Raw genomic sequence first — 27,464 nt, 5'->3', positions numbered from 1 at the left:
TTTTAACAAGAGTATATTTGGCAATCAAAAAATGTGTTTTTGACGAAACTGAAGAAGCTCAGATGAGAAATGGGGGAGAAAACTCAGAGAAGTAGTACTTGGAGATGACAATTGACCCAAAAAAATTAATAAAAACATGACATTTATTTTGATATCAGGTAAAGAATAAATCTAGTCCCCAAATATCTGGATCGAAGGAAACACACCAAAAAATATCTATACTTACTCGATAGACAGACAGTCAGACACAAGGATATACACTCTATTTTACACCCATGACATACCGAAGACAATGAAACAATAATAACAAATTAACAATCCTTGAAAGCCAAATTTAAATGCATGACTCCCGAACTAGGAAAAAAGAAAAAACCAAAAGATTCTATATCTACCTTTACCTTCTTTGTGGAGTGGTCTTCGGGACAATCTTCTTGAGCTCATCATATTGGGTGTACAAAGTATCGCACCACAAGCATAGCTGCCTTATGGCTTGACGTTTTTCCTCCCCAAGGGTTGATAGTCGCTCGTCTTTCTCTTTCAACACCACATTCATCTCTCCTGTTGCCTTCTTCAGCTCATGTATTGCAGACACCAACTTTTCTTTTTCGCCTTTATTGTTGTCAACCTCAACTTCCATCTTACCAATCTTCTCTGTCATCATTAGTACGTGTTCTCTCTCATTCTTCAATTGCTCATTTAGATTGCCCAGCTGTTCTTTCAACTGCTCTCCCTCAACACTCTTCCCTATCGCACGTTGCTTCAAAATTTGAACCTCTTCAGACATGCTGAAGATATTATTAGAGAACCTCTGGTGATCCTCCTCAAATTTACACATGACTGCTTCCATTCCAGCTAATGAAATGTTCACATTCTCTGAGATATTCATTATCATTCCACGATAAGCTTCATTATTAGCAGCAAGTACTTGAGAGAGCCGAGTGAATTTGTCTTCTAGCTCTTTGCACTCTTGTTGATATTTCATTTCTGCAATCTTGAAGCTCTCTTCGTTTTCAGTCAATAGTTGTTCTGTGACCCTGAGTTTTTGGTTTGCTAAGCGTAGCTGAACTTCAATATTCCGGGTTTTCTCCCAAGCAGTCTTTTCTTCATCTGTAGCCACCTCTAGATCTCTTTTCAATTCTTCAACTAATATCTCAAACTCCAAAATCTTTTGATCTTTTGATTCACTACTCATGCTCAAATCCTCCTTCAGCTCCCAGATTGTTCTTTTTGCCTCTTGGAGTTCCACCTCATTCTCTTGAAGACGAGTTTCAAGTTGTTCACACTGCTCTTTTCTATTCATCAATTCATCCTCTAATTCTTGTACGGTCTTGAGATGATCATCTATTTTGGTTTTCAGATCAACATTCTCGGTTTCTAGCAGATTCAGACCCTCAAGATATTCCTGTTTCTCCTTCTCAATCTGTGCCTCCAACAGGCTATTTATGGTTTGAGCTGCTTCTGATTCCTGCTTCAAATTGCTGATCTCCGTCATTAAGGCTGTAATCTTGGAAGATGCTTCATTCTCTTCATCTTCAAGCCTTTGCTGCATTGTAGATGACTCATCATCCCTCTCCTGTAAGGATTTCTCCAGCTCCTGAATCCTATCTTGCAACCTTGTGATCTCCTCTCTTAGTTGAGTAGCCTCGCTGCTGCTTGATTTAGTTTTCTCTTCCAGTCCTGTTTTGTGGCTGTTTAGAGTTTCCACTTCCAGCTCTCGGTCCATTAACTTGGCTTCCAGAGCTTCCTTTTCTTCAAAAAATTGTTTTAGAAGTGCATCGCTGCTAGCTAATTTTTCATGCAAACCTTCAATTTGTATCCGATACTCTGCAATATCCTCGTCTTTTCTCTCAAGATCCAACTTCATCTCCCTTTCCTGAACCTGTAAGGTTTTCATTTCATGCTCCAATGAGCTGATCTGGTCCTGTAATTCCTTGATTTGAACAGATGCTTCGTCACTTCTTCCAGCCATCTGTTCTAACAGTTGACTTTTCTCAGCAGATAACATTTCAATTTCTTCTGTAAAGTTGTTGACTTGGGCTGTCAGGGCTTCAATTCTGGAATTTGACTCATTCTCCATAACCTCAAGTTTCTCCTGGAGAGATAATATATGCTCTTCTCTTTCCTTTGAAATCGTCTCCATTTGTGAAATCTGCTCCCTTAACTCAGCTACCTCTTCACCCAACTGTCTGGCTTCTGCTGATTTACTCTCAAACTGCTCTTCTTTCTCTCTGTTCTCACTAATCAAATTCTCTAATTTGAGTTTCAAACCATTAGTCTCTTCCTCCAGTGCCTTTATTTGTTCTGAAGCTCCAGTTTTATGTACATCATGTATCTCCCTTAGGGATGAAAATTCCCTTTCCTGCTCAAACAATTTTTCTTTTGAGCTATTAGACTCTGCTTTCAGCTCATCCAGGGCATCCTGTGCCTGTTTGAGTTCATCAGTCATTTGTGAAATTTTGTGTGAGAGAGAATTTTTTTCTTCTTCAGAGGTGTTCATTGATCCCTTCAAGTTTTCGTTTTCTTGTTTTGACGAGTCCAGTTTGAGCTTCAAACTGTTTGTCTGTTCTTCCAAAGCCTTTATTTGTTCTGAAGCTCCTGTGGTATGGGCATCGTGCATCTCCCTTAGAGATAAGAAATCTTGTTCTCTCTCAGCCAACTTATCATTTGAGGTGGCATACTCTGCTTTCAGCTCCTCCATGGTATCCAGTGCCCGCTTGAGTTCATCAGTCATTTGTGACATGTTCAAAGAAAGAGATGTGTTTTCCTCTTCAGCAACTTTCATGGTCTCCTTCAAGTTTGCTGCTTCCTGCTTCCATGAATCTAATTCTGGTTTTATCCTAGACATTTCCTCGGCAGCTGTCTCTAATTCAATCTCAATGTTTTTTTTCTCACTTTGCAGCTGATTGACCTCGCCTTTCAAACTTTCTACATTTTGGTTCTCTTCTTTAAGCATTTTGATAAAATCTTCTTTCTCAGTGGCAAGGTTATCTCTATCTTGTTTCAGTTCTTCAATCTGTTGACTCAGTTCAGCTTCTGTCTTGACAGAGTTCTCCAATTTTGACTCTAGCTCTTCTTTTTCAGCCAGAAGTTCTGATTTCTCAGAACCCAATCTTTGAACCTCTACCTTCAAATCTTCAACAGTTTTGTCTGAATCTTGTTGCTTTGTCAGTAATGCCTGGTATTCTGATTCAAGAGCGATTTTCTCATTGCATGTCGTTGCCAGCTCATTCTTGAGATCTGCAACTTCGAGTTTTGCTGCTTCAAGCTCTTGCTGGATTCCATCAGTGGCTTTATTTTCATCTTCTACTTTTCCATTTTTGATGTCTTTTCCCTTGGATGAATGATCTGAGTCAGAGTCAGAGTCTGACTCTGAGGAAGAGAGCTTCTCTTTCTTTTGCTGTGGCTTGCTAACTTTCTCCTTCAATTTACCAGTGAGATGATCATATTGAGAAAAGAGTGATTCATACTGTTTGTGAAAATCCTCAATGAGTTCAGCAAGAGGCGCTTTTTTTGATTCATCATTTTCTTCGTTGCTCTTCACAAGGTTCAGTAATCTTTTCTTCTTCTCCTCCATGTCTACAAACATATAGGAAACTCGTCACGTAAGGCATTACAGTTGGAGTAAATTTTCTAATTTTTATTTTTTAACTAAGAGAACAACTAAAGATCTGTCTTAGCTCAACTTAGTTAAGCCTTGACAGGTTTCAAAAAAAACAAAAAAAAAAGTAGTTAAGCCTTGACAAGAGGACTACATTATTATAGTTGCTAATTAGAGGCAGCAAGAACTTTTTCATGCTGCTGGATGCATCAACTTATAATAAGATAGATGAGTGAATATTTTTCAATGATAAAAAATCAAGAGTTCAAGACATCATCAGATTTTCCAATCAGCAGTACCTTCAATATGGAATTAACAAGCACTAAAACCAAAATTGGGTAGACTCATTTACATTTAACACATAGGCCACTGAGAAACATGGGGAAATCAGAGGAATAAGTTTTAAGATAGATTTTCATGGTAAAGGAGCATACCTTTTTTGATTTCTTGAAGCTTCTCATGTTGTTCAGGATCAGTATGCTTTTCAAAAAAGGTCTTAATTGAATTTCTCATGCGGTGATTCTTCTTCGTCATTTTGACTAGCTTCTCACCATAAATTTCCTCAACCTCTATGCATCTGAATGAAGCTCAAGACAGGAAAGAATCATAACCTGGGTCAAACAAATAGGAAGTTTTGTTACTCTAAGCTGCAAATAGAAATTTTAGGTTTTGCTTTGATAAAGACAGGTAGATTTTGAATTACAGCTTGTATGCTTTCTGTAAATTCTACCATCTACCAGAAAACGCCACCTTGTCACCCACTGGAAGTTATCATTTATCTAAGGGATAAATTAAATACTAACCAACCTTAAATAAAATAAACCTGCACTTAGGTGTTAACACACCTGAACTTGTGTTGGTAAAAACCAAACAAAACAATATGAGGGTCAAAACCTTCACTTTAAAATTTACTTTTGCATGCATATGTAAATTTAATTTCATCGAACCAATAAATAGTAACTTATCCAATTAGGCAATTCTAAACCATCCCTATCCGCACCATTTGAGACTGTGAGCTATTTGCTTACAATCCTTAGTTCTTGTATGATTGTTACAACCCAAGATTAGCTCTCTAATTTAATTAAGAATCAAATACTTAACTAAATTATTTTTAGGCAAAATCCAAACTCATACTCCGTATTAGTAACTACTAACTACATCAATAAGATGCGAGTTCATTACCCAAGGGAGGAATCTACATCTTGCCCATATTTAAGGGTATGCATCTTATGGTGCAATCAGTTGAATTTCCAGATAAACACAGACAAAATTTTACAAATTATTATCCAATGATTTTTAACACATAAGAATTGATCATTATGATTTAACTGATTGGTGGCTAAATCATGTCCACTTCCCAAACCTAGCTAGAACACACATACTTCTATCGAACACAAATCTGTCGTGAACTCACAATATATATTATAAAATTCAAATTTAAAAAAACCATTGGACATACATCAGCGAGTCCCAAAAAACACGTATATAAACAAACATATTCGCCAAATGATCTGGATATCATAGTCCAACTTAAAATAATCTGAAATTTGGAATGGATCATAAGTTTTCTGTATATTGTAATCAAAATATTTGACTGGTGTACTTAGTTTGACAAACATCATGTGTTGCCACGTAACGCGGCACAAGCAGCCAAATCAATCAATAGAAATACCACTCCGTATGATTTTAGTACTCAATAAAACAGCTTGAGCATGACAAAAGTGAGTTGTTCTTTTTTGTAATTGTCTACATGTCTCCCTATGCAGTATTCGAGATCGGTGCCATAGATAAACCCAAACATACTTCACATGAGATTTTCCATACTTCTCCGATGCGAACAAAAAGGAAACAATTATCCAATACTCACCGACTCCGTTTACCAAATTAATAGTCATGTTGATAGCGTAATTGGACTATATGCTCATGAGTCATGACAACTAAATCCGATCATCCGGACAAAGGGAGTAAATGTAAAAACTGCTAGAACTAAAAAGCAGTCAATTCAGATAGACAGAAACTTCAATTTTACTTCTAAATGACTTCACCTAGGTTTTTTATTTATTTATTTATTTATTTTATTTTATTAAATATCACTTAAACTTTTAAATATTATTCACATTGAAAAAACAAGTAAAATATTACAATCCAGAAAATACTTCATAACTTACAGATAAGATCATAAGAGTAATCAATATTAAAAAAAACACATATAAAAAACATCATTGAAGTTTTAAAGCTAATTAATTAATTTAACTCAATTTAAGAAATTCAGGTAAAATTCCAGAAATAGTTGAGTTTATACCTGTAAATCCAGAACTTTCCAGTTGAATTACTGTATTAACCGTCAGAATTTCGCTCAAAATTTCTAGGACGCCAAAGAAAAACATGAATCAGGATTCCAGAAAGCACAAATCAGATGAATCTTAAAAAAGGAAGAGAAAAAGAAATCAAACAACAACTTTACACCTAAGCATAGCAATTTCAGTTAGCAAAAAAAAAAAAAAGTAAGGAAAAACGCTCATCAAAAAGTTTTCAACAACTTCAAAAGATCGAAAAAAGTAGATTAAAGTAGTTCAAATCAATTTGATCAATCAACGTAATTCAATCGGATTTTAACACAAAATCATATGATTGATAGTACAATCAAAGCTGAAATCGATAAATTCTTCGATAAATTTTGCAGAATTTTGAAGCGCTTGCTAGAACAAATGAAAATTAGCTTAAGCAACAAAAATCAATCGGAATTTAACACAAAATCATGTGATTAAAGTAAAATTTAAAGCTGAAATCGCTAATCTCTTCGATTAATATTCCAGATATTTTGAAGCTTATCAGATTAATATAAAAGTAGCTTAAACAGCGGAATTCAGCAGAAATTTATCTGATTGAAGTAAAACTAAACCTAAAATTAAAATTTATTCATCGATTTAGTTCCAGATAATTGAAGATTACCTGAAAAAACGAAAAGAAGTTCAAAAACTCTGCTCTTCTTTTGCAGTAGAAGTTGAACCACCAGGACAGAGAAAGAGAGAGAAAAAGGAGGGAGGAGAGAGAAAGTGATGAAATTGAAAATTGGCAAAGAAGATTTGTCTGATTTGGAGTCTTGAAAAATAAAGTAAAAATAGACTATAAAATGACTAGCACATCATTTGGAGCTTCAGAAAAACCAAATACTGTATATTTTCGAATTTAAATTTATTTTATTTTAATTTATTTGGGAAATGGATGGAATCTTAAGAGAGGTACCTTTCTGACAAAAGTACCCTTGAGAAATAGTTTGTATTACATGCATGATTTTTGTTTTTTATTGGCTGGCAAGCAGCATGGAGAACATGGTTTTCAGGCAAGGCTGGCGAGCGACGGAGAGAGCTATGTTGGCCTGTTGGGTGTTTTTCATAATTTCGATACAGTATACTACCTCCGTTACATATTAGTTGCAAGGACTTGCAACTTTAGAATATTTTATGTCTCACAAATAATACCCCAAAGTTGCAACTAATATGTAACGGAGGTAGTATTACACCCTCCATTCCATAATATAACCGTGATTTTCGCAGAAAATGCCCGAAGTTATCTAAATTCCTTGAAAATATTTAATAAGGCTTTTTTTTTAGTAAGTTGTTTTGGAGGGAAAACTCTTTATATTATATTGCCAAGTGTCATTTTAGGTTCGCCTTTAGTATAAGGTAATTGATTTCGATGTAGTATATTACACCCTCCATTCCATAATATAACCGTGATTTTCGCAGAAAATGCCCGAAGTTATCTAAATTCCTTGAAAATATTTAATAAGGCTTTTTTTTAGTAAGTTGTTTTGGAGGGAAAACTCTTTATATTATATTGCCAAGTGTCATTTTAGGTTCGCCTTTAGTATAAGGTAATAACCGTGATTTTCGCAGAAAATGCCCGAAGTTATCTAAATTCCTTGAAAATATTTAATAAGGCTTTTTTTTTAGTAAGTTGTTTTGGAGGGAAAACTCTTTATATTATATTGCCAAGTGTCATTTTAGGTTCGCCTTTAGTATAAGGTAATTGATTTCCATAATATAACCGTGATTTTCGCAGAAAATGCCCGAAGTTATCTAAATTCCTTGAAAATATTTAATAAGGCTTTTTTTTAGTAAGTTGTTTTGGAGGGAAAACTCTTTATATTATATTGCCAAGTGTCATTTTAGGTTCGCCTTTAGTATAATGTAATTGATTTCGATGTAGTATACAGTATACTACACCCTCCATTCCATAATATAACCGTGATTTTCGCAGAAAATGCCCGAAGTTATCTAAATTCCTTGAAAATATTTAATAAGGCTTTTTTTTAGTAAGCTGTTTTGAAGGGAAAACTCTTTATATTATATTGCCAAGTGTCATTTTAGGTTCGCCTTTAGTATAATGTAATTGATGATTCTAACCAACATAAAATACTTTGTACAAACATCAATTTGAGAGGGTAAATTTTATAGCTTAAATTATTCACTTTTAAAAAAAAATGTTTAAAACTTTATAGCTTAAATACTCGTAACATTTATTGATATTCAATGTAAAACTCATATTCAATGTAAATAAGATTTCAATTTTTGGGTACAAATATATTTCTATGCTTGATTTTAGATGCTTTAGATGATAGAGTAGCCTTCTTAAATATTAAGTGATAGGCTCATAGACTGTTAGCCTTTACTCATAAATTTTTTGAAGTTGAAGAATCAATAAATTGATGTATATCTATATTTGTCACACAATTTATTATCGCTAAAATTCTATATTAAGGGTCTGTTCTGATTAAATTAACTGAATATTTTATAAGAGAAAGAAATTAGGAGGTGAACTGAACTGAACTTATTTGAACTGAACTGAACTGAACAGGCCTCAAATGACTTGAAAATTCTATAGTAATAGTAATGATGTGTATCGGTATGTACTACAAGTACTAATAAAAGAATAATTAAATTTATTATTTTTTTTTTATATAGATATTGCATTCTAATTTTTTTTTTCAATAATAAAAAAGTGAATTTGAATTATTGCAGTTTGATGATGCCAGGTGGGCAACTTTCCCGCGCGTTGTTTGGTAATGATTATATCATCTTTTTTGCATGCCCTGTCTTTATGATTGTGAGGTTATGTCGACAACTTCACATTTTCTAACCTTTCTAATTATATTTGTTCTCTAAGATTTGGATTTACTTGTCTAATAAAAGAGGAATAATCCTCTCAAAAATAAAATTATTAATTTTTCTCTAAGATTTTCGAGTAGATATTTAATAAAAAAAAAAAGGTATATTCCTCAAAAACTCCTATATATGTAGGACCATATATATACTACTCCTATGGACTAGATGAATATAAAAAAATCACAGCTTATAGGATGATAAATTTTTTATTACTTCAAATCTCAATATATTTGGCTTTAAAAAATAAGATATATAATCAAAATTTCATACATAAATAATTGAATTAGATTTCCAACATTCAAAGTATTATTGAGTGTACCATACAAGAATTTTGTCTTAAGTGGGACATGGAGTTGCATCCACTAGATTCAATAATGATAGGAAAAAGGAAAGATTAATTGCAAAATTTAGCAGAATTCAATGTATCAAAACATAATTATACATCTTACCATTATACATAAATTTTCTAATAAAATACACTAATCCCCTAATCCATAAATAAGGGAGGTTTGTGGTATGAAATTCCAATGTAAATCATTTTAAAAAAAAAATAGTTGTACAAAATTCATGTAGTGGCTAAAAACGGGTATGAATTAAAGGAAGGAAATGCAAGAAATCATGCATTTTAAGCTCTTCCTTAGCTTTTAGTAGTCTTCTTCACTAACATCATTTTCATGAGCTGATCAAATCGACTTTGTCTATAATCAACCCAAATACATAACTGTCTTATGGCCTCTACTTTCTCATTTCCTAGTCTCAATAATCCTTCATCCTTCTCTACAATCGCGCTCTCCAAATCTGCCACCTTCTTCTGCATCTCATACATCCCTTTCATTAGCCTTAACTTATCACCTTTCTCCTTATTCACCTTTGCTTCTAACATCTTTACCTTCTCTTTCATTAATTTATCTTGTTCTTTGTCATCCGATGTAAATGCAAGTGGCGAGGCTACTACTAGCTCGTTATTTTTACATGGTTTTATTTCATTCATTGTCAAACGAACCCAGTTCTTTGCAACCTGAATCTCATTAGACACACTAGACAATCTTTGTATGAAACTCCCTTCCTTGCTCTCGAAGTTGTTTATCAAACACTCCATATCCTTCATCATTTCATTCACTGCTTGAACAACTGTCGTCTGTAACTCAGATTTGTGCGGTGATATCACTTGATGAGATAGTCTTTTTTCGAGATAACCTGGATGTTGCTGCTGACAGTGCTCTTGCATCTTCTTGCAGCTCTCTTTGGTCTCAGCATGCAGTTGCTCGGCCACTCTTATCCTCCGTGTTAACATACGAAGCTTATCCTCGAAATTCTTCCTGAATTCTTCTGCCACTTCATCCATCTTCCTGTATGCAGCCTGCAGGAATCGCCCTTCCATTAATTTACAGTTCTCTCTTAATTTGTTAATGGTGTCTTCTTGTTGTTTTAACATACATTGCTGATCTGAAATCTTGAAATTCAGTTCATCGTTTTGATTTTCAAGTTGAAATGGTCTTTCAGAAAACTTTTTCCTTTCATCAGACAATTCTCCATGCAAACAATTTATTTCATTCTCCCCTGCTTGACATTTTCTCTGAAGATTAGCAATTTGATCTTCTTTGTCTGTCAATGTTATTTCGAGCTCTAAAATCTTCGCTTGTAGGCTTTCTTTCTCATCTTCTAAATCACTGATCTCTTGGTCGCGCAAACTTAGCTGTTTATCAAGCTTCCTTCCTGTATCCTTTTCATGCTGCAGATGGCTTACTTCTTTATTCAAGGCTACTATATGAGTAGACATGTCATTTTCCAAAGTTGAGAACTCGTCTCCTCTATCTTTCAGCCTCTTCTCTAGTTCTAATATTCTCTTTTTAAGTGACTCCTTTTCATCAGTTAGCTTACTGATATCATTGTTCTTTATCTTAATCTGTATTTCAGATTCATTCTTCAGTTCCAACTCCTGCTCAATGGGATTAATCGGAGCCATCAAAGCCATGATCTGAGCAGATTTATCATCCTCCCCATTCTCAAGTCCCTTTTGAAGTGCAGTGAAATGATCCTCCCTTTCTTTCAACAGATTCTCCATCTTCACCATTTTTCCTTGCAGTACCTCTAACTCCTGTGTTAACTGGAACTTTTCTTGCTCTTTTTTCGCGATTAGCTTCTCTCTTTCACTTTTGAGGTTGCTTGAATGTTGTGCCTCTAATTCTAAGTTTTTCACTCTCATTAGTGAATCCTCTTTCTCCTTCTGCATTATCTGAAATTCTTGAGCCTTTTCTGTTAGTTCCTTCTTGAGGTCATCTATCTGTGACAAAAATTCTGAATTTTCTTGGGTTTTCTTCTTAACATTTGACTCTAGTTCTGTGTTCTTCTTTCTCATTGACCCTAGATCACGCTTCATTTTGTTCACCTGATCCAGCAAGTTCTCATGCATAGCAAAGCCGTTGTTATTACTTTGAGACAACTTTTGTTTTTCTGAATCACTTTTCTGTGCATTAAACAAACAATCCACATTTAATTTCAGCTGGTTCACCTGTACTATCAACCCCTTTATTTTGGAAACCTCACTAATCAACCCATTATTTTCAACAACACCATCAACTCCATTTTTAACAAGTTTAGATATCTCTTCATCCCTCTCTTTCGCTATCTTTTCAAGTTTTGAAACCTGTTTTTGCAGTTCTTTGTTATCCACTCGCTGTTCTAATGCTTTCTTCTCAACGCACATCCCATTTAGCTTAAGGTTGAAGGATGACAGCTCTGACTCTAGTTCACTCATCAAGCCTGAAATTTCCCTCTGACAAAGCTTCTGCTTCCGAGCAAGGATTGAAACTTCTCTTCCCTTTTCATCAAGCTTCTCTTTCAGTTCTTTCATAATCTTCTCATTTTCCTGTGCTTTGTTCATTGTTTCTACGTATTCAGAGTAAAAGGACTTCTTCTCTCGGTTCAGGTGGGTGTGACCATTTGCCTTCACATCCTTCTCTAGCTCTGCCTCTGAGTCTGAACTAGAGGAAGTAGCTGTAAAGTACCCCTCATCTTCTTTTGCTCCATTGACAGTTTCAGATAACTGTCCTCTGAGATCATCATACTGACCATAAACAAACTGATACTGTTTGTGAAAATCCTCAATCAGCCCAATAAGTTCTGATTCTTTTCTCAAGAGCACTTCTGCATTTCGGTTTCTCCTGTTCTGACGGCGCTCTTTTACAAGCTTCATAATCTTTGGCAATTTGTTTTCTACATCTGCAATAGAGATAAAATTCTTGTTAATTCCAAATAGTTGCAGCACATTCTACATGAGATGGAACACTTTATGCTCAAACATACAAAGTACAAATGATGGTATGAGTAGATGATCATTGTAAGGCTTATGAATAATGAATATTAATCCAAGCCTCTAAGGTGACAGGATTGTCTATTTATGAATAATGAATTCCTTGTAACATTTTATTTGTTCTCCTTGTTCACGAACACTGGTTTTAAAAGTCTGTCATTTAATATGCTTAAAGAGTTAAAGGAGAATTCAGCTTAAGGCACTAAACAAATTTCACACATTGTATTTACATCCATCTCTCAAACAATAAACAGTCAGATGTCTGTTTACTTTTATTTGAGCTAGTGTACAATAGCTTACTCCTTTTTTATATACACCACTGATGAACTAATACAACCACAAGAAAACTTCTTCATCAAACTAGTTAATCTTGTTTCTTTATGTAGAATTTGCACAATAACATAGTTCATATTTTAGTGATCACATAATAGCATAAATATATGCATCGTATGAGCTAACAAGTCGCCTTAAACTACAAAGATTGTTAAAATGTTGCTCCATTAAGTTACATTCTGCCAGAGAGAGGTCATCACCTGTTTTAGACTTCTCCAGTTCTTCATCTTTTCTAGAATCAAAATGGTTCTCATACAAAGCCTGCATGAACTCCTTCCAGCGACGCTTTGTCATTTCTAGAGGTGCTCCAACGAAACTTATTGGCAGCATCTGAACACACAGTCATTAAAATTACTAGTGGAAAAACTGTAATTTGATAGTCAGAAGAGTGTACTGATGTTCTAGCTTTCCAGAAGAAGTTTTACTTCATGACACATTATCTCAATTCCTTCATATTGCAGATATATAAAACACAATTTATAAGAAACACTCTTCATATACTTGGACTAATCAGTACAGTACTATAAGAGAAACAGTTACAAGTTTTCACTGACATTTTCAATTAGTATACTTAACAAGTATTATACTTACCGAAATATTTCACAATGTAACACTGCTCCCAATTAAATCAATTAAGTACCATTATTACATCCCTTGTCTCTAAACGCATACATGGAACTAATAAATAATGAGAAAATGCGAAAAATACAAAAATACAAAAATTATCTCCGAAAGAGGATAACAAAAAGAGTCCCAAGAATTCAGATATAGCAAACTATGGAGCAGGTCAAACAAACAAAGCATATCTAATGTGACAGCAAATTATAAACGCAATTCCTATTAGCTGATTTATAGGTCAAAATATTGATTGGAATTATCATTCATTATTATCAAATAAAAGGGACATCTACCAAAACTAAGCCTAACACCACTTAAAGACAGTTAGAAGAAACCAAGAGAACGTTATTCCAACACAACTACTACTCAAATGAACAAAAAGAAGACTAAACTTTTAGAATGACCCTCAAAATAAACCATCTTTGTCAACGAGACATATGTACTCAACCAGAAAATTTCATGTAAAATTGGGAAGAACAAGAAAAGGTCTGAGATTCTTTAGTTGAAGGACCCACAAAATAGATCTTAACAACAAACCACATGAAATTACAGATGGGTTTCAACTTTTCAACTACTAATCATAGAATGTGAATGAAACAAAAGAACTACTATATCATCTACTTGATTCACAAATTGAATAACTTGTGCAAAAGGCGTCAATCAAGAGTCATATCGCGGTGGCATTTATGTATTTTCTCCGATTTTATAGGGTTTTTGACAAGGTATAGAAAGGTGACTTCTCAAATATGGTGTTTGGATTTTGCATTATTCACAAATCTCAAAGTTAAAATCCACGAGTCCCTCATACATCAACAAATATATTGAAAATTGAACAGTATTCATAGATTTGGGATCACAAATACCACTCTATCAACAAAGAAAAATAAGTTTATTAGGGAGGGAAAAAACTAATATGGCCTACATGAACAACATATGGGGTACAGAGTTTGTTATTCTAAGGTGCACATCGGGCATCACAACACCCTATCTCAAGAGAATGTCTATTGGATGAAAAGGGGCCAGAAGGGATAGGGGTGGATGAGATTTGAATTCGAGATCAAATGAGAAATGGAAGTCTGCCAAACGAATTACATTTCAAATAATACATAATTACATACATTAAAGTGATTAAACTACCTTAAAAAACACCCATATGCATGCATGTGGGAAGAAAAAACCAAACCAAAACAAAACAAAACAAAACAAAATTATAGCCTAATATAAAACACAAAGTGATCGAACCATAAGAAAAAGAATAAAATTGCATGATTCTCTTACCCAATTTGTCTGGAATTGTTCAATGAACGTGATCCCAACACCATTAGATTCAGAATCTTAAGCTTTCATTTCATAACACTCACGATCAAAATTACAAATCCCAAAAATAGCAGAAAGGAAAAATAAAGGAGATTTTATGAGGAGAATCCGCAAATTATATTTGATAAGTAAAAGTATCCACCCAAATTTAAACCTTTCAAGAGGACAAAAATTAAAAATAAAAGGCATTTATTTTATTGAAAAAAATGTAATTAGCGTAAATAAAATGGATCATGTTGACAACTTTGTGTTATTACCAAGTATTAGACAGTATTAAAAAATAAAGAATACTAATTGTAGAAGTAATTAAAAATTCTGGATTAATTAAATTCTCTCCTAAAAAAAAAATTAATTAGATAATTTTTCACAAAATACTCACACTTGGCAAGTGGTCTGCCATTATTGGAAAATCAAAGTTGTTAATTTGAGACGACAAATGCCTTTTTTTTAAGGTTAATTACGGAGAAATGCCACTTGACAGTTTTAAAAGCCCGCGAAATGACAAGGAAAATCAGGTAATTCGGCTGTGCTGCAGATAGCGTTAAAATCGTTATTTTAATTTTCTGACTGTGAATGATGCAACTGTCAACTCTGCTGATTAAACTTAATAAGCATAAAGTGTAGAAGTACTATTGTAATTAAATCTTAATTTGTTATATGGTTTTTTCTTACAATAGTAAAATATTTTTCTGTTTATAGCACTCGCGCTGTTCCTAACAACGCTCTTATGAGTGTAAGGGGATATAAAGTCTTAAATGGACCTGGTTTACACTAATTTATTGTGGACTAAAGGGTCACTATAATTAAAAAAAGGTCACTATATTGAAATAAAAATCATTTTGGTAATATATATGCCTAAGTGGTTATTTTTGTAATGAAATATTTTATATACGGATCAATATGAATAATAAAGGCCACTATGTTAAAATTAGGGTAATAGCGTCATATTTCAAGTTCACAATATTATTAAACGTTGTAGTAGTTTTAATAAAGGTTACTAGGTTAAAAATAAGTTTACTATGTTAAAAATAATGGTCACTATGTTCAATATAATGTCAGTTGCGTGTGTATAGACCTCGGGTCCACAATAATATTATTGTGGACCAGGTCCACGCAAGTCTTTTTGGTAAGGGGAAGCCGAAAGAAAGAGATAAACAGCAGCTAGAGAAAACTTGAATTTTCAACACAATGGCGGTTGTACAATTGAAGGGCTGTTCAATTTTGGATATCCGATCCAAAAATTCAGATATCCAAAATATTTAGATCAGAGAAATTGCATTCCGAATCCGATCTGAAATTTTCGGATATCCGAATTTCAGGTCGGATATCCGGATTTTCGGATCGGGTAATTAAAATTTTCGGACAAAATCCGATCCGAAAGTCCGGAATTTTTTTCGGATATTCCGATCCGAAATATCCAAAACCTTATTAACCGGATCGGATATCTGAAATTTCGAATCGGATATTTTTGAACACCCCATTTCTAGCACATCACCTCATTCATGACCCGTAAATGAGGTGATGTGCTAGAACCTGGTGCAGTAGCACCCTGAATTTTTTTTTTTGGCTATCAAAGTAAAATTTCCTGCAAACCTTTTCTACTGTGAAAGAATTATTGTCATTGAAAGGCCAATTTTTATTCGCTGAAAATTTTCAGTTTTCTTGTCAAAAAAATAAAGTTTTTGAGTTTTCTGTATACATACGAGGATATAACAGCAAGATCTAATTCTTTACATTTAAAAAAGGACCTGCTACTTCACATCAGCCGTATCTTTTTGCTTCTTCCAATTGTATGCTGCTTCCAAGATCTTCAAATTAGTTGTTTGTGACTCTTCTGGAAACATGTAGTCCAAATACTCCTCGAATCTGTCAATTTTAGTTTAAAATTAATAACACCGAAATAATCCAAATGTATCACACGATCAAAAAATATGGACAAAAGTAGATATGATAAGTTTAAGGTCTTAATCCAAAGCATAACATGAAAGTATTGAGAACACAAGTGATAGTAAGAAATTGTTTCACATACCCAGCTGCACCATCCTCTATCATTAGAGACCGCCGCCTCTTGAGTTTCTTGGGCATCTTGGCTTGAACTGAACCTACATCGCCAAGCTCACCAAAAGATTTCTCCATCTTCAGCCACTCGTCCAATAGCATGGCTCTCTCTTCTTTTAGCTCAGGAGCAAAAATCCTAAAATGACTCAGAGCTTTTTCAAAAACCCCTGATACATGGAACATAATAGGGGGAAAAAAATCAGCAATTCTGTTCAACAGAAAGCCACAAATAAACATTTGAAATGCAGAATACAGCACAGAGATGATGTTTCTAAGCATATCACAGCATTAACATTTTACAATGTGGGATGCCATTTAAATTTAAAATTCCTTTACACCTGCTGTAGGATAACATTGCCCCAATGCCTCTAATACAGCTCCAATATAAACTACAATGCAATTTGTATAGCATTCCAGTACCAGGTATCCCCAATACAAAAAGATTCTTCGTGGGAATTAAAAAAATTTAAACAGCTTGTAACTGTATACCAGTAGGCAGTGGCTACAGGTCTAAACTACCTATAAATTCTCGTCCTAAAAAGGTACGCTTAGTTTTCGTCTTTTCGATATACAGAACCAAGTTTCAATAACATTGAAAAGCAACTGATTCTCTTATAAAGGAAGAAAAAATACACTAAGGGATTGTATTGATTCAGAAGTAAATATCATATACATAAAATATATTACGTAGATTAGAAAAACATCTAATTGAAAGGTCATAGATTGCTTACGTCTAGCACGCTGAACACACAGTCTCCTCTTTTCATGTAAAAGTTCTTGGGGCTCATTCTTTGGCATGTCTGATTCCTCATTGTCCACACCAGCAGATGCTTCAAAGTTTGCATAGCTGATCCACACCTTCAAATGCTTTGTTCTGTCAAGCAATCTCTCATACAATGCTCTTGTATGATCAAATTCTCCTTCCGTTATCTCAAAATCAATATATGCCTGTCATGTATCCAAAGTGTTATTATAAATTCAGATATTTATGTCCAAAACGATGCAACATGATCCAACACATCAGGGCACACTGGTTTACAATTTGACAGGTCTGAACACCTGATAGTCCTGATTGATATAATTCCTAAATAAAACATACAAATCAACTACTTTGAAGGGAGATACATATCTTAAGAAAAACTAATTCTGAAGAGATAGTATATAAACTCATGTACAAAGAGAACAAAACTGAATCCAAGTACGGAACAGAAAAAAAGAGGGGGGGGGGGGGGGGGATAAAGGAACAAAACAATAAAAAGCTAACAGAAAAGTAGCATCCAATTATTTTGAATCTTATTTAGCATAACTAGATCCGTTGTACTGTTTGTAAAGAAGCAATACCATAACCAAAAAAAGGATAAAAGAGTCATCAAAGAAAGAAGCAGGATCTCGTATACAAACATGCAGCCTTTTAACAATACCAAAACTAATTTGAAACAATTCAAACAGCTATATAGCCTTTGGCTTATTAACCATGTAGTGCATGTTTTTTCCCATTGAAATAAAATCCAAAAGAAAGGCCGAAATCAGTTACCTTCCACAACAATTCCGGCTTATCCAATGCAGGTTGTGCTATGGCAAGCTCATAGATAGCCCTAGCTCTTTCTGTTTCGCACAAAGAACGTTCCAACTCAGCATACTTGGTCCATGCATAGCAATTCCCAGGCGACCAGTCCAAATATTTCTCATATAGCTTCCTGCACCTATCAATGTTTCCCAATTGCAATTCTATTTCAATGTATTTTTTGAAAATCTGTAAGAAAAAGGGGGAAAAAAAACACACACACACACACAGAGTTGTTAGAGCTTGATCTATGTTTCCCAATTGCAATCTATTTTCAGTTCATTTTTTGAAAATCTGTATGAAAAAAATGCAGTTGTAAGAGCATATTCATACAGATATGATAGTTGTGCTAATGTAATTTGACATGGAGTGCTACCTTATCCTTCGGAGCCTTCCCAATGGCATTTCCCAACACCTGGCGTGCACCATTGAGATTACACTGCCGAATCTCAAATTGAGCTGCCAAAAGCCAGATCTTAGCAAAGGAGAATTTGGCATGAGGAATCAACTTAAGGCATTCCCTGAAAGCAAGGACAATAGTTGGTACCAAAGACACTCATAAGGCATTAAAAAGAATACGAAATATACTCAGATAGTCAGATACACATGCATATAATGACATTTGAAAACAAGTAGGTTGGGAGAAAGGAATGTTTGTATGACTGTATCTATACAAGAATGTAAGCTTTCATGCAAAAATTGGAATGGCAACACAACCAGCACTATGATTTATTTATATTCTATTCATGCAGCCTGCAAAAACTGCTTCCTTTGACTTGATCACAACTTGACTTCGGCCACTGTATTTCTTTGTTTCTCTCTCAGACAGAGTACTGCTATCACTCATCTTTGGTTAGATTGTTGTTTTAAAAGTAGTTCATGACATAACATAATTGAATAATTCTCAAGGCCAAGTAATTCTTCAAATTCTTTCACAGCTATAGAAGAGTTGAGATGAACGGTAAAGTAATTCTATCTTGAAAAATTGGGCGGTTCATCATCAGCAGGATAAAGCAAACATTTGGACTGTGGGACATAAGAAAACGTCAGCTTGATATAGGAGAATATTTGTTCCGTGTGAGCGTTTTTTCCTTCAGTTCAATGAGAATGATTTATTCAAAATGCTGAGGGTTCTGTAAAGTCATGGTGTAAAGGTAGGTCTGCAGCTTCGTTTCAGCTCTTAAATTATTTTAGCAAGAGGTGCTGGTAGAACAGTATTCCAGTTAAAGACCATAGAGAGCACTACAGCAGTAAATAGGTCGCACCATTCAAGAAAGATTTTTAAAGGAGATTTATTCTCATATTGTGCTGCATTTGAAAAGTAGTCTGCTATATGGTTGTATCATGACTTATTTTTCAGGCTAGTGTATTGTCATCCTAAGGAAGGAAAGTAGTCTGCTATATCATGCTATACATACATGATCAAAATACTTCATCATAAACTAAGCAAATTCATTTGTCAATTCTTCCTTATCTAGAAGAATTGTATCTGCAACGAAATTAAGCTAGTGATAAAACTGATAATGTGATACTTCGTATTTGCATAGGCGCATGAGATATCCTCATATCCTACATCCATTTGAGATTGCAAGCAATTACTGTCAATGTAGAAACCTGATAACTTACCTGTATACATCTCTTGTTCGCTCCATATCTTCTGCATCAAGTTCTTCATATAAAGCATAATTGATCCTAAAAAGTGCAGGAGTTGGTCAGAACTCATTTTTCTTTCTAACAGAAAAGATGAATATACATAACAGCAATACAAAAACATCATCAAATCCTCAATACATACCACAGGTAAATGTAACGCTGCCAATAGTGCTTCTCCTCAGCTGGAGGAACATTGGCTATTGTCCTCTCATAAATTTCTCTTACTCTGCCTTTGACACCTACACTCTCTTCAAGCCGAATATAATCAAACCAAGCGTCATAGTTAAGGGAGTTCTTTCTAACTTCAGCCTCATATTGAAACCTCTTCTTTCCCAAAATAGCATCATCAATACCATCCCTGTCCCCATACTGTTTCTCAAATGCAACAAACTTCTTATAAACCTCCTCAGCCCGTCCTTTAGGTACATGGTCCAATGCAGATTTATAAATACATCTAGCACGCTCTATCTCCTTGCACCTTTCCTCAAACTCAACAAAAGCTACAAACAGCTTCTCCGCTTCTTCATCATCAGCCAACTTGTCGATAGCTCTCTCATAACAATTCCTAGCTCGAGCAACTTCCCCATATTTCCTTTCCAAATTTGCATATCGAATCCATGCATCAACCTTTGGATGGCATTGCACAAATCTCTCATATATTCCCCTGGCTCGGTCAATCTCATTGTAACGCAACTCAAACTTAATGTAGGAGCACCATCCTTGCTGATTAGGTTGCCACTGCATCCATCTCTCAAAAACCTGCCTAGCACCAGCGACATTGCCAAGTATCTCCTCCATATGGATGTATTTGTACCACAGTTGATCTACTCTGGGGAGCAAAGAGACGGCACAATCCCACACATTTCGGGCATGATTTATGAACTTATTTTTCATTTCCATGTCTGCATATCTCAGCCATAAGGTGTGATTCCTATAATCAACATCCAACGCACGCTCCCAAACCGAACGAGCACGTTCAAAGTCCTTCTGTGACTCCTCCCATTTGGCATACTTGACCCACACACTAACATTCCACCGCGCCCTACAAATCAAATCTTCAAATTCCTTGCGTTTCCGAAGACGATAATCAGCAAGCTCAGCTGGATCAGTTATCTTTTGCTTAGGCGGATGGATTTCAGATTCTTGGTGTTCCCGAGCTTCACGCAGGATTTGTTCAGCAGTGATTTGAATAGAAGCAGGAGTCTTGTTCTTGACACTAGTAGGTTGAGATAGCTTTACTTCTGTCTCTTTCTTTGTTAGGAACCCCAAGGGGTCCGACTCCTTGTATGAACCCATAGTTGCTGCTTGGCTTTAACTCACAATGGAACAGAAAAGCCTGAAACATACAAAGAAACGCAATTTGATGAGACGGGATCATAATACCAATTCAACAAGAACACAGATATGTATAGTGAATCTCGAGCTCTAGACACACAAAGTTGGGCACCCTTATTTTTCTGTATAAAGCCAAAACACAACCCATCATCATGGAGCTCAACTATTCACTTCTTTTGCGAACTACTAAAGTACAGTGCAAAATTAACAATGTATTCGAAAAGTAAAAGTTGATACCGGTTAATTCAATGATTTGCAGATAGTCCCTTAAAAAAGGTCGCCAAAACCAGTACAAATTTAATATTCCACCAAGAAAAGGCAATTAAATTGACATGAGTTTGCCAAATAAACCACCACTTATCAATTAAGAGGGAACCAAATTTCTAACAAAATCACATTACAATGATAATTCATCCAATAGAACAACATCAACCACAAACACTAACCTAAAAAATCATTCAAGACCAACCCTTCAACCCCGTCACAATCGCAGAATCATCAAACTAATAATTCATGAAATTGGCAATAAAGGCATTTCCATCGGTTCGCTCAATTATACTTTTGATTAAAAATTGATCAAACATAGATTATGATATCAAATAGTTGATTCAGAATAATACAAAACACGAATACAAGCATATCACAAAACTAAGAGTATATTTAGCATAAGCTAGCAATGCCTTTAATTTCCAATCAACTAGGAGCCGAAATTACACTCCAGAACAAATTAAATTCAGCCTTGAAGTTAAACCCTAATTTTATTCCTGAAAAAAAAAATAACAAACCTATAGCTTCGACAAGAGAGGATGACCGGCGCCCGTAACGACGAATTTTATTCCAAATATATACCAAAATTTGGAACTATTTAAAAAAAAGGTAAAATTTATACCTCAATCAATGTCGGACATTGAAATTTGATGACATTGAAATTTTCCAATGAATCAAATTTCAATTTTCGCTCCTAAATTTCTTGATTTTGACGTTTCAGTAGAGCCAGAGAAAACAGGGTTGAGAGTTAAGGTTTTTTTACGAAGTATTTAAAAAATTGATAAATGATTCTCCGTACAAAGTACTACGGAATTTAGAAAAGGCCGATTGGATTGACGCCCATAGAAAAAGAGAAATTGCAAGTCAAGTGGTATACGGAGTATGAAGTAAATTTCTTATTGAATTACTCCTCCTGTCTCTTATATTGATAGTCCCGGCTATAAGTCTCAAAACTATAATCCCATTTGTTTTTTTCAAATATTATTAATATTAAAGTAATTTTTTTATTAAAATTCTCTACAATTTACAATAATATTTGTGTAAAATTTAACTTTTTCATGTAAATTTGAGTTAATATGAAAGTGAGTAATGAACTTTCATCAATGTTGCAAAGGTACTCATGTTTGGCTTGTAGCAAATTGGGTATTCTTACCAACCTGAGTTTACTTTTCCGGCAAGTAACTTGCTACAACAAGTAATTTGCTACAACAAGTAATTTGCAAGCTAATTTTTTTTTAAAAAAATAATAATAATAATAATAATCAATTTGGTGAATTTACACACATAAACAACATTTTAGCTGTAATAAATAGAGATTTACTGACCATTAAACATTTGAATTCAACAACTAATAACCTAAATCACTATTTAACCAAATTCTCCTAAAATTAGTACAACAAACACAATGATGATATGATGTAGAATTAAACATCATAATCAAACTAAACAAAACCCATATCAAATTCGTCAATTCATCATCTATAACAGTCAAAATCACCAAAATATCCAACATGCAAACTAATCAATAATTCATGACAAAATAATAATTCAGAGTAACTAAACTAAAAATTCATAACAAAATCATCCTTTTAAAGCTCCCTACCCCTTTGTTATTGTTTTAAGACCTGTGTGTTGTTTTATTAAGCCTTTATAGATATTGTGCTTGCCTTGTTTTAAAGCATCCCCACCAAACCAAGAGACCCTCAAAAGACGCCTTCATCTTGTCAGTTTCGCTTGTGCCCGCTTCGAAGTATCGGCCGTCACAAGCCCCGACTCTGCAACCGTTGTTGGCGTGTGCTTTCTTGAGATACCTTTGGTCTGTGTTGCTGTGTGCTCACGAACCTCTCTCGTTCTAGGTTTGCGCCCCTATCGTCCATAGACAAGAGCGCAACAATAGTGCGCCGCACGATTCGGTGTCAGGACACTCGGGCCGTGTTTTTTTTTTTGGAAACATAACAAAACTATCTTTCACAGTAGCTAAACTAAACAATAATTCATAACAAAAAATCAAATTAGGCTGAAAAATGCTAGAAAAATCTGACAACCACCCAACCCACCATCACACAACCACCCAACCCACCATCACACAACCACCCAGGCACCCACACCGCCTTGACTACCACCACTGCATCTATGCCCCCACGAATTTCCCACCTCCATGAAACTCACGCCCACATATCCGACCACCCTCATGAAAAACCCACAAAATCAACACCCCCACAAAGCCCTAAAAATCTGACCACCATCACGAACCTAGGACACCACCCTCGCGAAACCTAGGCTAACACCCTCATAAGATGACAAAATCCCACAAAGCTATGTTTAATTGTTGTGGTCGACGTGCAAAGTCGGTCACTTGGGAAGGTAACCATAGTCAACCGACGTGCAAAACCGGTCACTAGGGAAGGTTACCAGTTTTGAACGCTGGTTATCGTAGTCAACCGGCGTTGGAAACCATTTTTCCGCCCCTGGGTGATCGGTTTTGCACACCGATCGTGTTGGTTAGTGGTCATCGGAATATAAAGAAACAACCACCCTCCTGTCGATGAGGAAAGATGGTGCCGTGGTGGGTCGTTTTTACCGATGATTCTTGGCTGCTGTTGGTGGTTCCAGCAAGGCAGCAATACAAACAAAAAATCTAGTGGTTGTGGGCAGTGATGGTAGATGGTGGTGGTCGTGGTGGCATGATGTTAGTTGTTGTCATGGTGGCGTGGGTTATGGTGGTTGATTTTGTGGTGGTTGATGGTTGAGTTTGAGGCTTGGTGGACTAAGGAGAGAGAAAGCAAAGTGGGGATGAGTAAGGGTAATTTTGTCCCTTCATCACTTTTACAATCTATTGTGAATAACGTTTTAGTGCCATGATGTGCGTTTCACGAGTATCCGTCAGCATTTCATCTCTTTAATCTTCATGCATTTGAGTGATTTGACGCCTTATTCTTTTCTACTACTCCGTACAATAAACTTCTGACCAAAAGTGATACGCTGATCACATCACTCTGCTCATTCAATTACTGAATTTCCCTCACTTTGTTCGCAAAATATATTCCTTCAATTTTCCCCAAATCTACATTTTCTCTCTCCTAGGGTTTCAGAAACTACCTGTAAAAACCTTCCTTCAAATTTCCATGGAGTTCTCAATTTCAGCCATAATTGACTCCATTAAAGAGTCTCTCTCAGAATACGACTACGAAAGAATAAAGAGCCACCTGGGCTTCATCGAGTCAAGTTTCAAGAGCCAAAAAGCCGAACTCGCTCTGAAACTCAACAACTCACTCAAAGATTGCAGCATTCTAACAAAGGAATTGGAGCATTACAAGAAGGATCATGGCGAGTTGCTGCTCGCTAACAGTGAGTCAAGCAACGTGTTAAATCGATCTAAGACGAGAATTGCTGAGGCGGAGCACGAGGTACAGAGGTTGAACAATGAAGTGGGGATGTTGAAGAAGCAAAACATGCATTTGAGTGAGGAAAATGGGTGTTTAGAGGGGAAGACGAAGAAATTGGGAGAAGAATTGAGGGGTTGTAAGGTGCAATGTGAGGGTTTAAAGGAGAAAGTGGTGAAGTTGGAGGAGAGAGAAAAGGAAGAAAATTCGAGGTTTGAGATGGAGAAAGCGAGGTTGGAGAGAAGATTGTGTAGTGTAATGACTGCTGCAAATGAGCGATTTAAGTCGTTTGAGAAACGGGTGTCCGCATTGGAACGAGTTGTGGCCGACGATGATTCTGATTCAGGTAGTTGTTTCGTGTTTTTGTACAGTATAGCACCCGTGTGTTGCACGACTTACCATTTTCGTGTTTTGTGTTTTTGTTTTTGTTAAACATAATTTATCTACTGGTGTTCATGTTTGCAATATGTATTGGATAAAACGGATGTAATTTTTACACAAAATGTTGACCTCTATTCTTTATTATATTATTTTGTTTGGCTCATTAGCATAATGTTTCGTCATTAAGCTCACTCAATAGGTTGGCATCCTAGACTTGTACTAGATATGTTAAGCTCTTGCAAATACACCTAGAATATTACGAGTATAATTTTCTGCAACAATAAAGTTAGATAGAATATGAATAGCAGGAAAATCCCTTCCCCTGATTCTGAGAATGTTATTGGAAAGTATACAAGCAATGGTACTAATAATTGTTGGTTAAGTTGGCACTGGAATTACTTGTGCCTCTGGTGCTATAGAGATTCATGATTGTTATTGTGATCATAGCTTACTTTCTGCTGAAACTTCGTATAATTTAAAACCGGTCTTAATCGCTTCACTGTGGTCGACCCAGTTACTCCAGCTTCCTGATGAATACTAATTTTTGGCATTTCTTTCTTGCATGTTATATGTCATACCTTATACAGGTTATGCCTAAGCAGCTACCAAAGAAGTGATAATTGCAAACCTATTAAATTGACTTGCCCAGTTTGTCACTGAAGGGATGTTTTTTTTTTTTTTTTTTTTTTTTTTGAAAAGCTTCACAACTGATCGATACAGTCCTTCAAGATCAAGAGCAAGAGCAAGAGAGTCGTGAAGTACCACACACCAAAGAAAAGATTGCTGCATCAATGCCTAGTTGCCCAAGTATTATCAATTTTCTGTAGGCTTTATTTGCCTTGTTTATAAAGTTGTGTTTCTTTTCATTGGCATTAAAGTTTGTGTTTGCTCTTTCTTTTAGGTTCAAAAGCAATCAGACCAACATATATACCGGGACAGTCTGAGAGTTATGAGTCGGACACAAGGCCTGCAGGGCATGTGGGTACCGAGACAGTTGCTGAAACACTCGATGCTGAGGAGAATTTGGCTTCTGCTATGCCATGCATCCACAAATCTCAATCTGCATCTCCTACTGTTGTTGATTTAACTTGCTCTGATGATGATGATGATGGTGAACTGCCTTCGCCAAAGGGAACTAAAAGGAAGCTATCATCAGCTGTAGTTTCTACCAAGGAGGAGGAGGATGGTGGCAGTTCCATCAAATACAGGCTGAAACAGTGTGAGCAGAAGATTGAGGTTATAACTCTATTCACTTTTTGAGACTATTCTCTACTTTGCCTCTTTTTTTCCTCTCCATGTTTCATTTTGAGTCTTGAGGTTATAACTTATAAGTCTATTCACCTAGTAAGATTTTTCATAATGCTGACTACATGATGCAGGTAATCCACTCTTGACTTCAGTGCTTTGTACCCTTCGATTTATGGTTGGAATTCTCTACTGTGTATACGGATGCAAGGAATTCGCCACATTCGATATCTAAAAGACTTTCATGTATATATAACCTAAGTCTTCTAACTAGATAATTCATACTAATTGAAAGTATGGTTGTGCATGATGCTGCAATAGGATGAAATGACTTTTTATGTTATGTTCTCTCAAAGGCCTACTTCTATGGTGTCATGCCTTGACTGGTGTAAATGGATTTATGGATGTAAACGTACTGAGTTGGGATACACTACAGCGGTTTTGTAATCATCTACTCCTATGAAGTTATTTATCGGGGAAGCTTATGCACTGGAGAAGTAGTAATTGCTTAATGCTCATTTGGTTGTGAATATAAAGCATGCTTTATAGTTTATACTCCTCGTTTATTGTTACTAGAGAAGTTAATGAGCCGAGTCCCAGCTCACGAGTTTCTCAAGCTCGACACTCCTGAGCTCAATGCTTGAAAAATTGAGCTCGACTTGAGCTAAAAATCCCTAGACATGAGCTTGACTTGAGTTTCTTTGATCTAACTCTAAGCTTATTATTTTAATTGGTGATTGAATTACTTCCAAGTCTTGAACAAGCCCCCAAAGCTTATTATTTTAATTGGTGATTGAATTATTTATATAGTTGTATATAAATAATTTAAAGTTACAAATTAGTTTATTAATATAATATTAACATTAAAGAAATTCAAGCTTGTTAATGAGTTTCAGGACGAGTCAAGGATAGCTTAGGCTTGGCTTGCTAAGATCTTGAGCCAACCCAGACTTGATTTGATTTCGCTCAAGCCAAGCATTGACTAAGTTTTGATTGAGTTAAGTATCGAGTAGCTTGTAAGTTCGTAAAATTTGCATAGGAAGTTCAGTTACCTTAAAATGAACTACTTCCTTTGTCCCAAAATATCTTTAAAAAAGGCGAAAAGTAAGATAGTAAGCTTTTGGAGTATCATTTGGTAAGACTTCTTAGTTCTTACTTCAAATCTTAGTGGTTAAATGTATGAGTTTTATCAAGCAAGAACGGAGATTGTGGTCACTCTACAAAAAACCAA

At 35.4% G+C, this 27,464-nt stretch overlaps 4 protein-coding genes across 6 annotated transcripts; 1 reads left to right on the top strand and 3 right to left on the bottom strand.

The window, feature by feature from the left end:
• Positions 1 to 125: 125 nt before the first annotated feature.
• LOC145592310 (uncharacterized) lies at positions 126 to 6,688 on the bottom strand. 2 transcript variants are annotated; one of them, XM_081648755.1, is made up of 4 exons: positions 6,551 to 6,688; positions 5,901 to 5,963; positions 4,033 to 4,209; positions 126 to 3,576 (listed from the first exon to the last, which is right to left on the bottom strand). In XM_081648755.1, exons 3-4 carry the CDS (start codon positions 4,130 to 4,132, stop codon positions 395 to 397), a joined length of 3,282 nt encoding a protein of 1,093 aa, XP_081504881.1. In that variant the 5' UTR covers positions 4,133 to 4,209; positions 5,901 to 5,963; positions 6,551 to 6,688; the 3' UTR covers positions 126 to 394. The 2 variants fall into 2 exon arrangements, with proteins under 2 accessions (XP_081504881.1, XP_081504887.1); XM_081648761.1 differs by having other exon boundaries at positions 4,033 to 4,175.
• A 2,715-nt stretch (positions 6,689 to 9,403) lies between these two features.
• Positions 9,404 to 12,254, bottom strand: LOC145605861 (uncharacterized). Its single transcript, XM_081661929.1, has one exon. It carries the CDS (start codon positions 11,960 to 11,962, stop codon positions 9,404 to 9,406), a length of 2,559 nt encoding a protein of 852 aa, XP_081518055.1. The 5' UTR covers positions 11,963 to 12,254.
• A 3,766-nt stretch (positions 12,255 to 16,020) lies between these two features.
• LOC145578841 (uncharacterized) lies at positions 16,021 to 22,062 on the bottom strand. Of its 2 annotated transcripts, none has more exons than XM_081636149.1 (8): positions 21,743 to 22,062; positions 19,765 to 20,958; positions 19,596 to 19,661; positions 18,346 to 18,490; positions 17,940 to 18,158; positions 17,137 to 17,353; positions 16,377 to 16,572; positions 16,021 to 16,213 (listed from the first exon to the last, which is right to left on the bottom strand). In XM_081636149.1, the coding sequence occupies exons 2-8, from the start codon at positions 20,916 to 20,918 to the stop codon at positions 16,099 to 16,101; spliced, it is 2,112 nt and encodes a 703-aa protein (XP_081492275.1). In that variant the 5' UTR covers positions 20,919 to 20,958; positions 21,743 to 22,062; the 3' UTR covers positions 16,021 to 16,098. The 2 variants fall into 2 exon arrangements, with proteins under 2 accessions (XP_081492275.1, XP_081492269.1); XM_081636143.1 differs by having other exon boundaries at positions 21,847 to 22,062.
• Positions 22,063 to 24,212: 2,150 nt separating this feature from the next.
• LOC145578829 (uncharacterized) lies at positions 24,213 to 26,722 on the top strand. Its single transcript, XM_081636133.1, has 4 exons — positions 24,213 to 24,953; positions 25,688 to 25,795; positions 25,890 to 26,224; positions 26,368 to 26,722. The coding sequence occupies exons 1-4, from the start codon at positions 24,350 to 24,352 to the stop codon at positions 26,380 to 26,382; spliced, it is 1,062 nt and encodes a 353-aa protein (XP_081492259.1). The 5' UTR covers positions 24,213 to 24,349; the 3' UTR covers positions 26,383 to 26,722.
• The last annotated feature ends 742 nt before the right edge of the window (positions 26,723 to 27,464 follow it).

Source organism: Chenopodium album, chromosome 2 (genome assembly GCF_948465745.1).
Source record: "Chenopodium album chromosome 2, dcCheAlbu1.1, whole genome shotgun sequence".
In the NCBI taxonomy this organism is placed as follows: domain Eukaryota; kingdom Viridiplantae; phylum Streptophyta; class Magnoliopsida; order Caryophyllales; family Amaranthaceae; genus Chenopodium; species Chenopodium album.
Note: the sequence above shows the minus strand (reverse complement) of the source record. Positions and strands in the feature narration are given on the sequence as shown.

Bases quoted from the DNA above. Each gene is read 5' to 3' on its own strand.
- LOC145592310 (XM_081648755.1), bottom strand. From the start codon at position 4,132: ATGACGAAGAAGAATCACCGCATGAGAAATTCAATTAAGACCTTTTTT. The intron at 3,577-4,032 runs GTATGCTCCTTT...ATATGTTTGTAG, and splicing joins GCTTCAAGAAATCAAAAAAG to ACATGGAGGAGAAGAAGAAA.
- LOC145605861 (XM_081661929.1), bottom strand. From the start codon at position 11,962: ATGAAGCTTGTAAAAGAGCGCCGTCAGAACAGGAGAAACCGAAATGCA.
- LOC145578841 (XM_081636149.1), bottom strand. From the start codon at position 20,918: ATGGGTTCATACAAGGAGTCGGACCCCTTGGGGTTCCTAACAAAGAAA. The intron at 19,662-19,764 runs GTATGTATTGAG...TGCACTTTTTAG, and splicing joins CAGCGTTACATTTACCTGTG to GATCAATTATGCTTTATATG. The intron at 16,214-16,376 runs GTATGTGAAACA...TAAAATTGACAG, and splicing joins ATAGAGGATGGTGCAGCTGG to ATTCGAGGAGTATTTGGACT.
- LOC145578829 (XM_081636133.1), top strand. From the start codon at position 24,350: ATGGAGTTCTCAATTTCAGCCATAATTGACTCCATTAAAGAGTCTCTC. The intron at 24,954-25,687 runs GTAGTTGTTTCG...TTTTTTGAAAAG, and splicing joins CGACGATGATTCTGATTCAG to CTTCACAACTGATCGATACA. The intron at 25,796-25,889 runs GTATTATCAATT...TCTTTCTTTTAG, and splicing joins ATCAATGCCTAGTTGCCCAA to GTTCAAAAGCAATCAGACCA.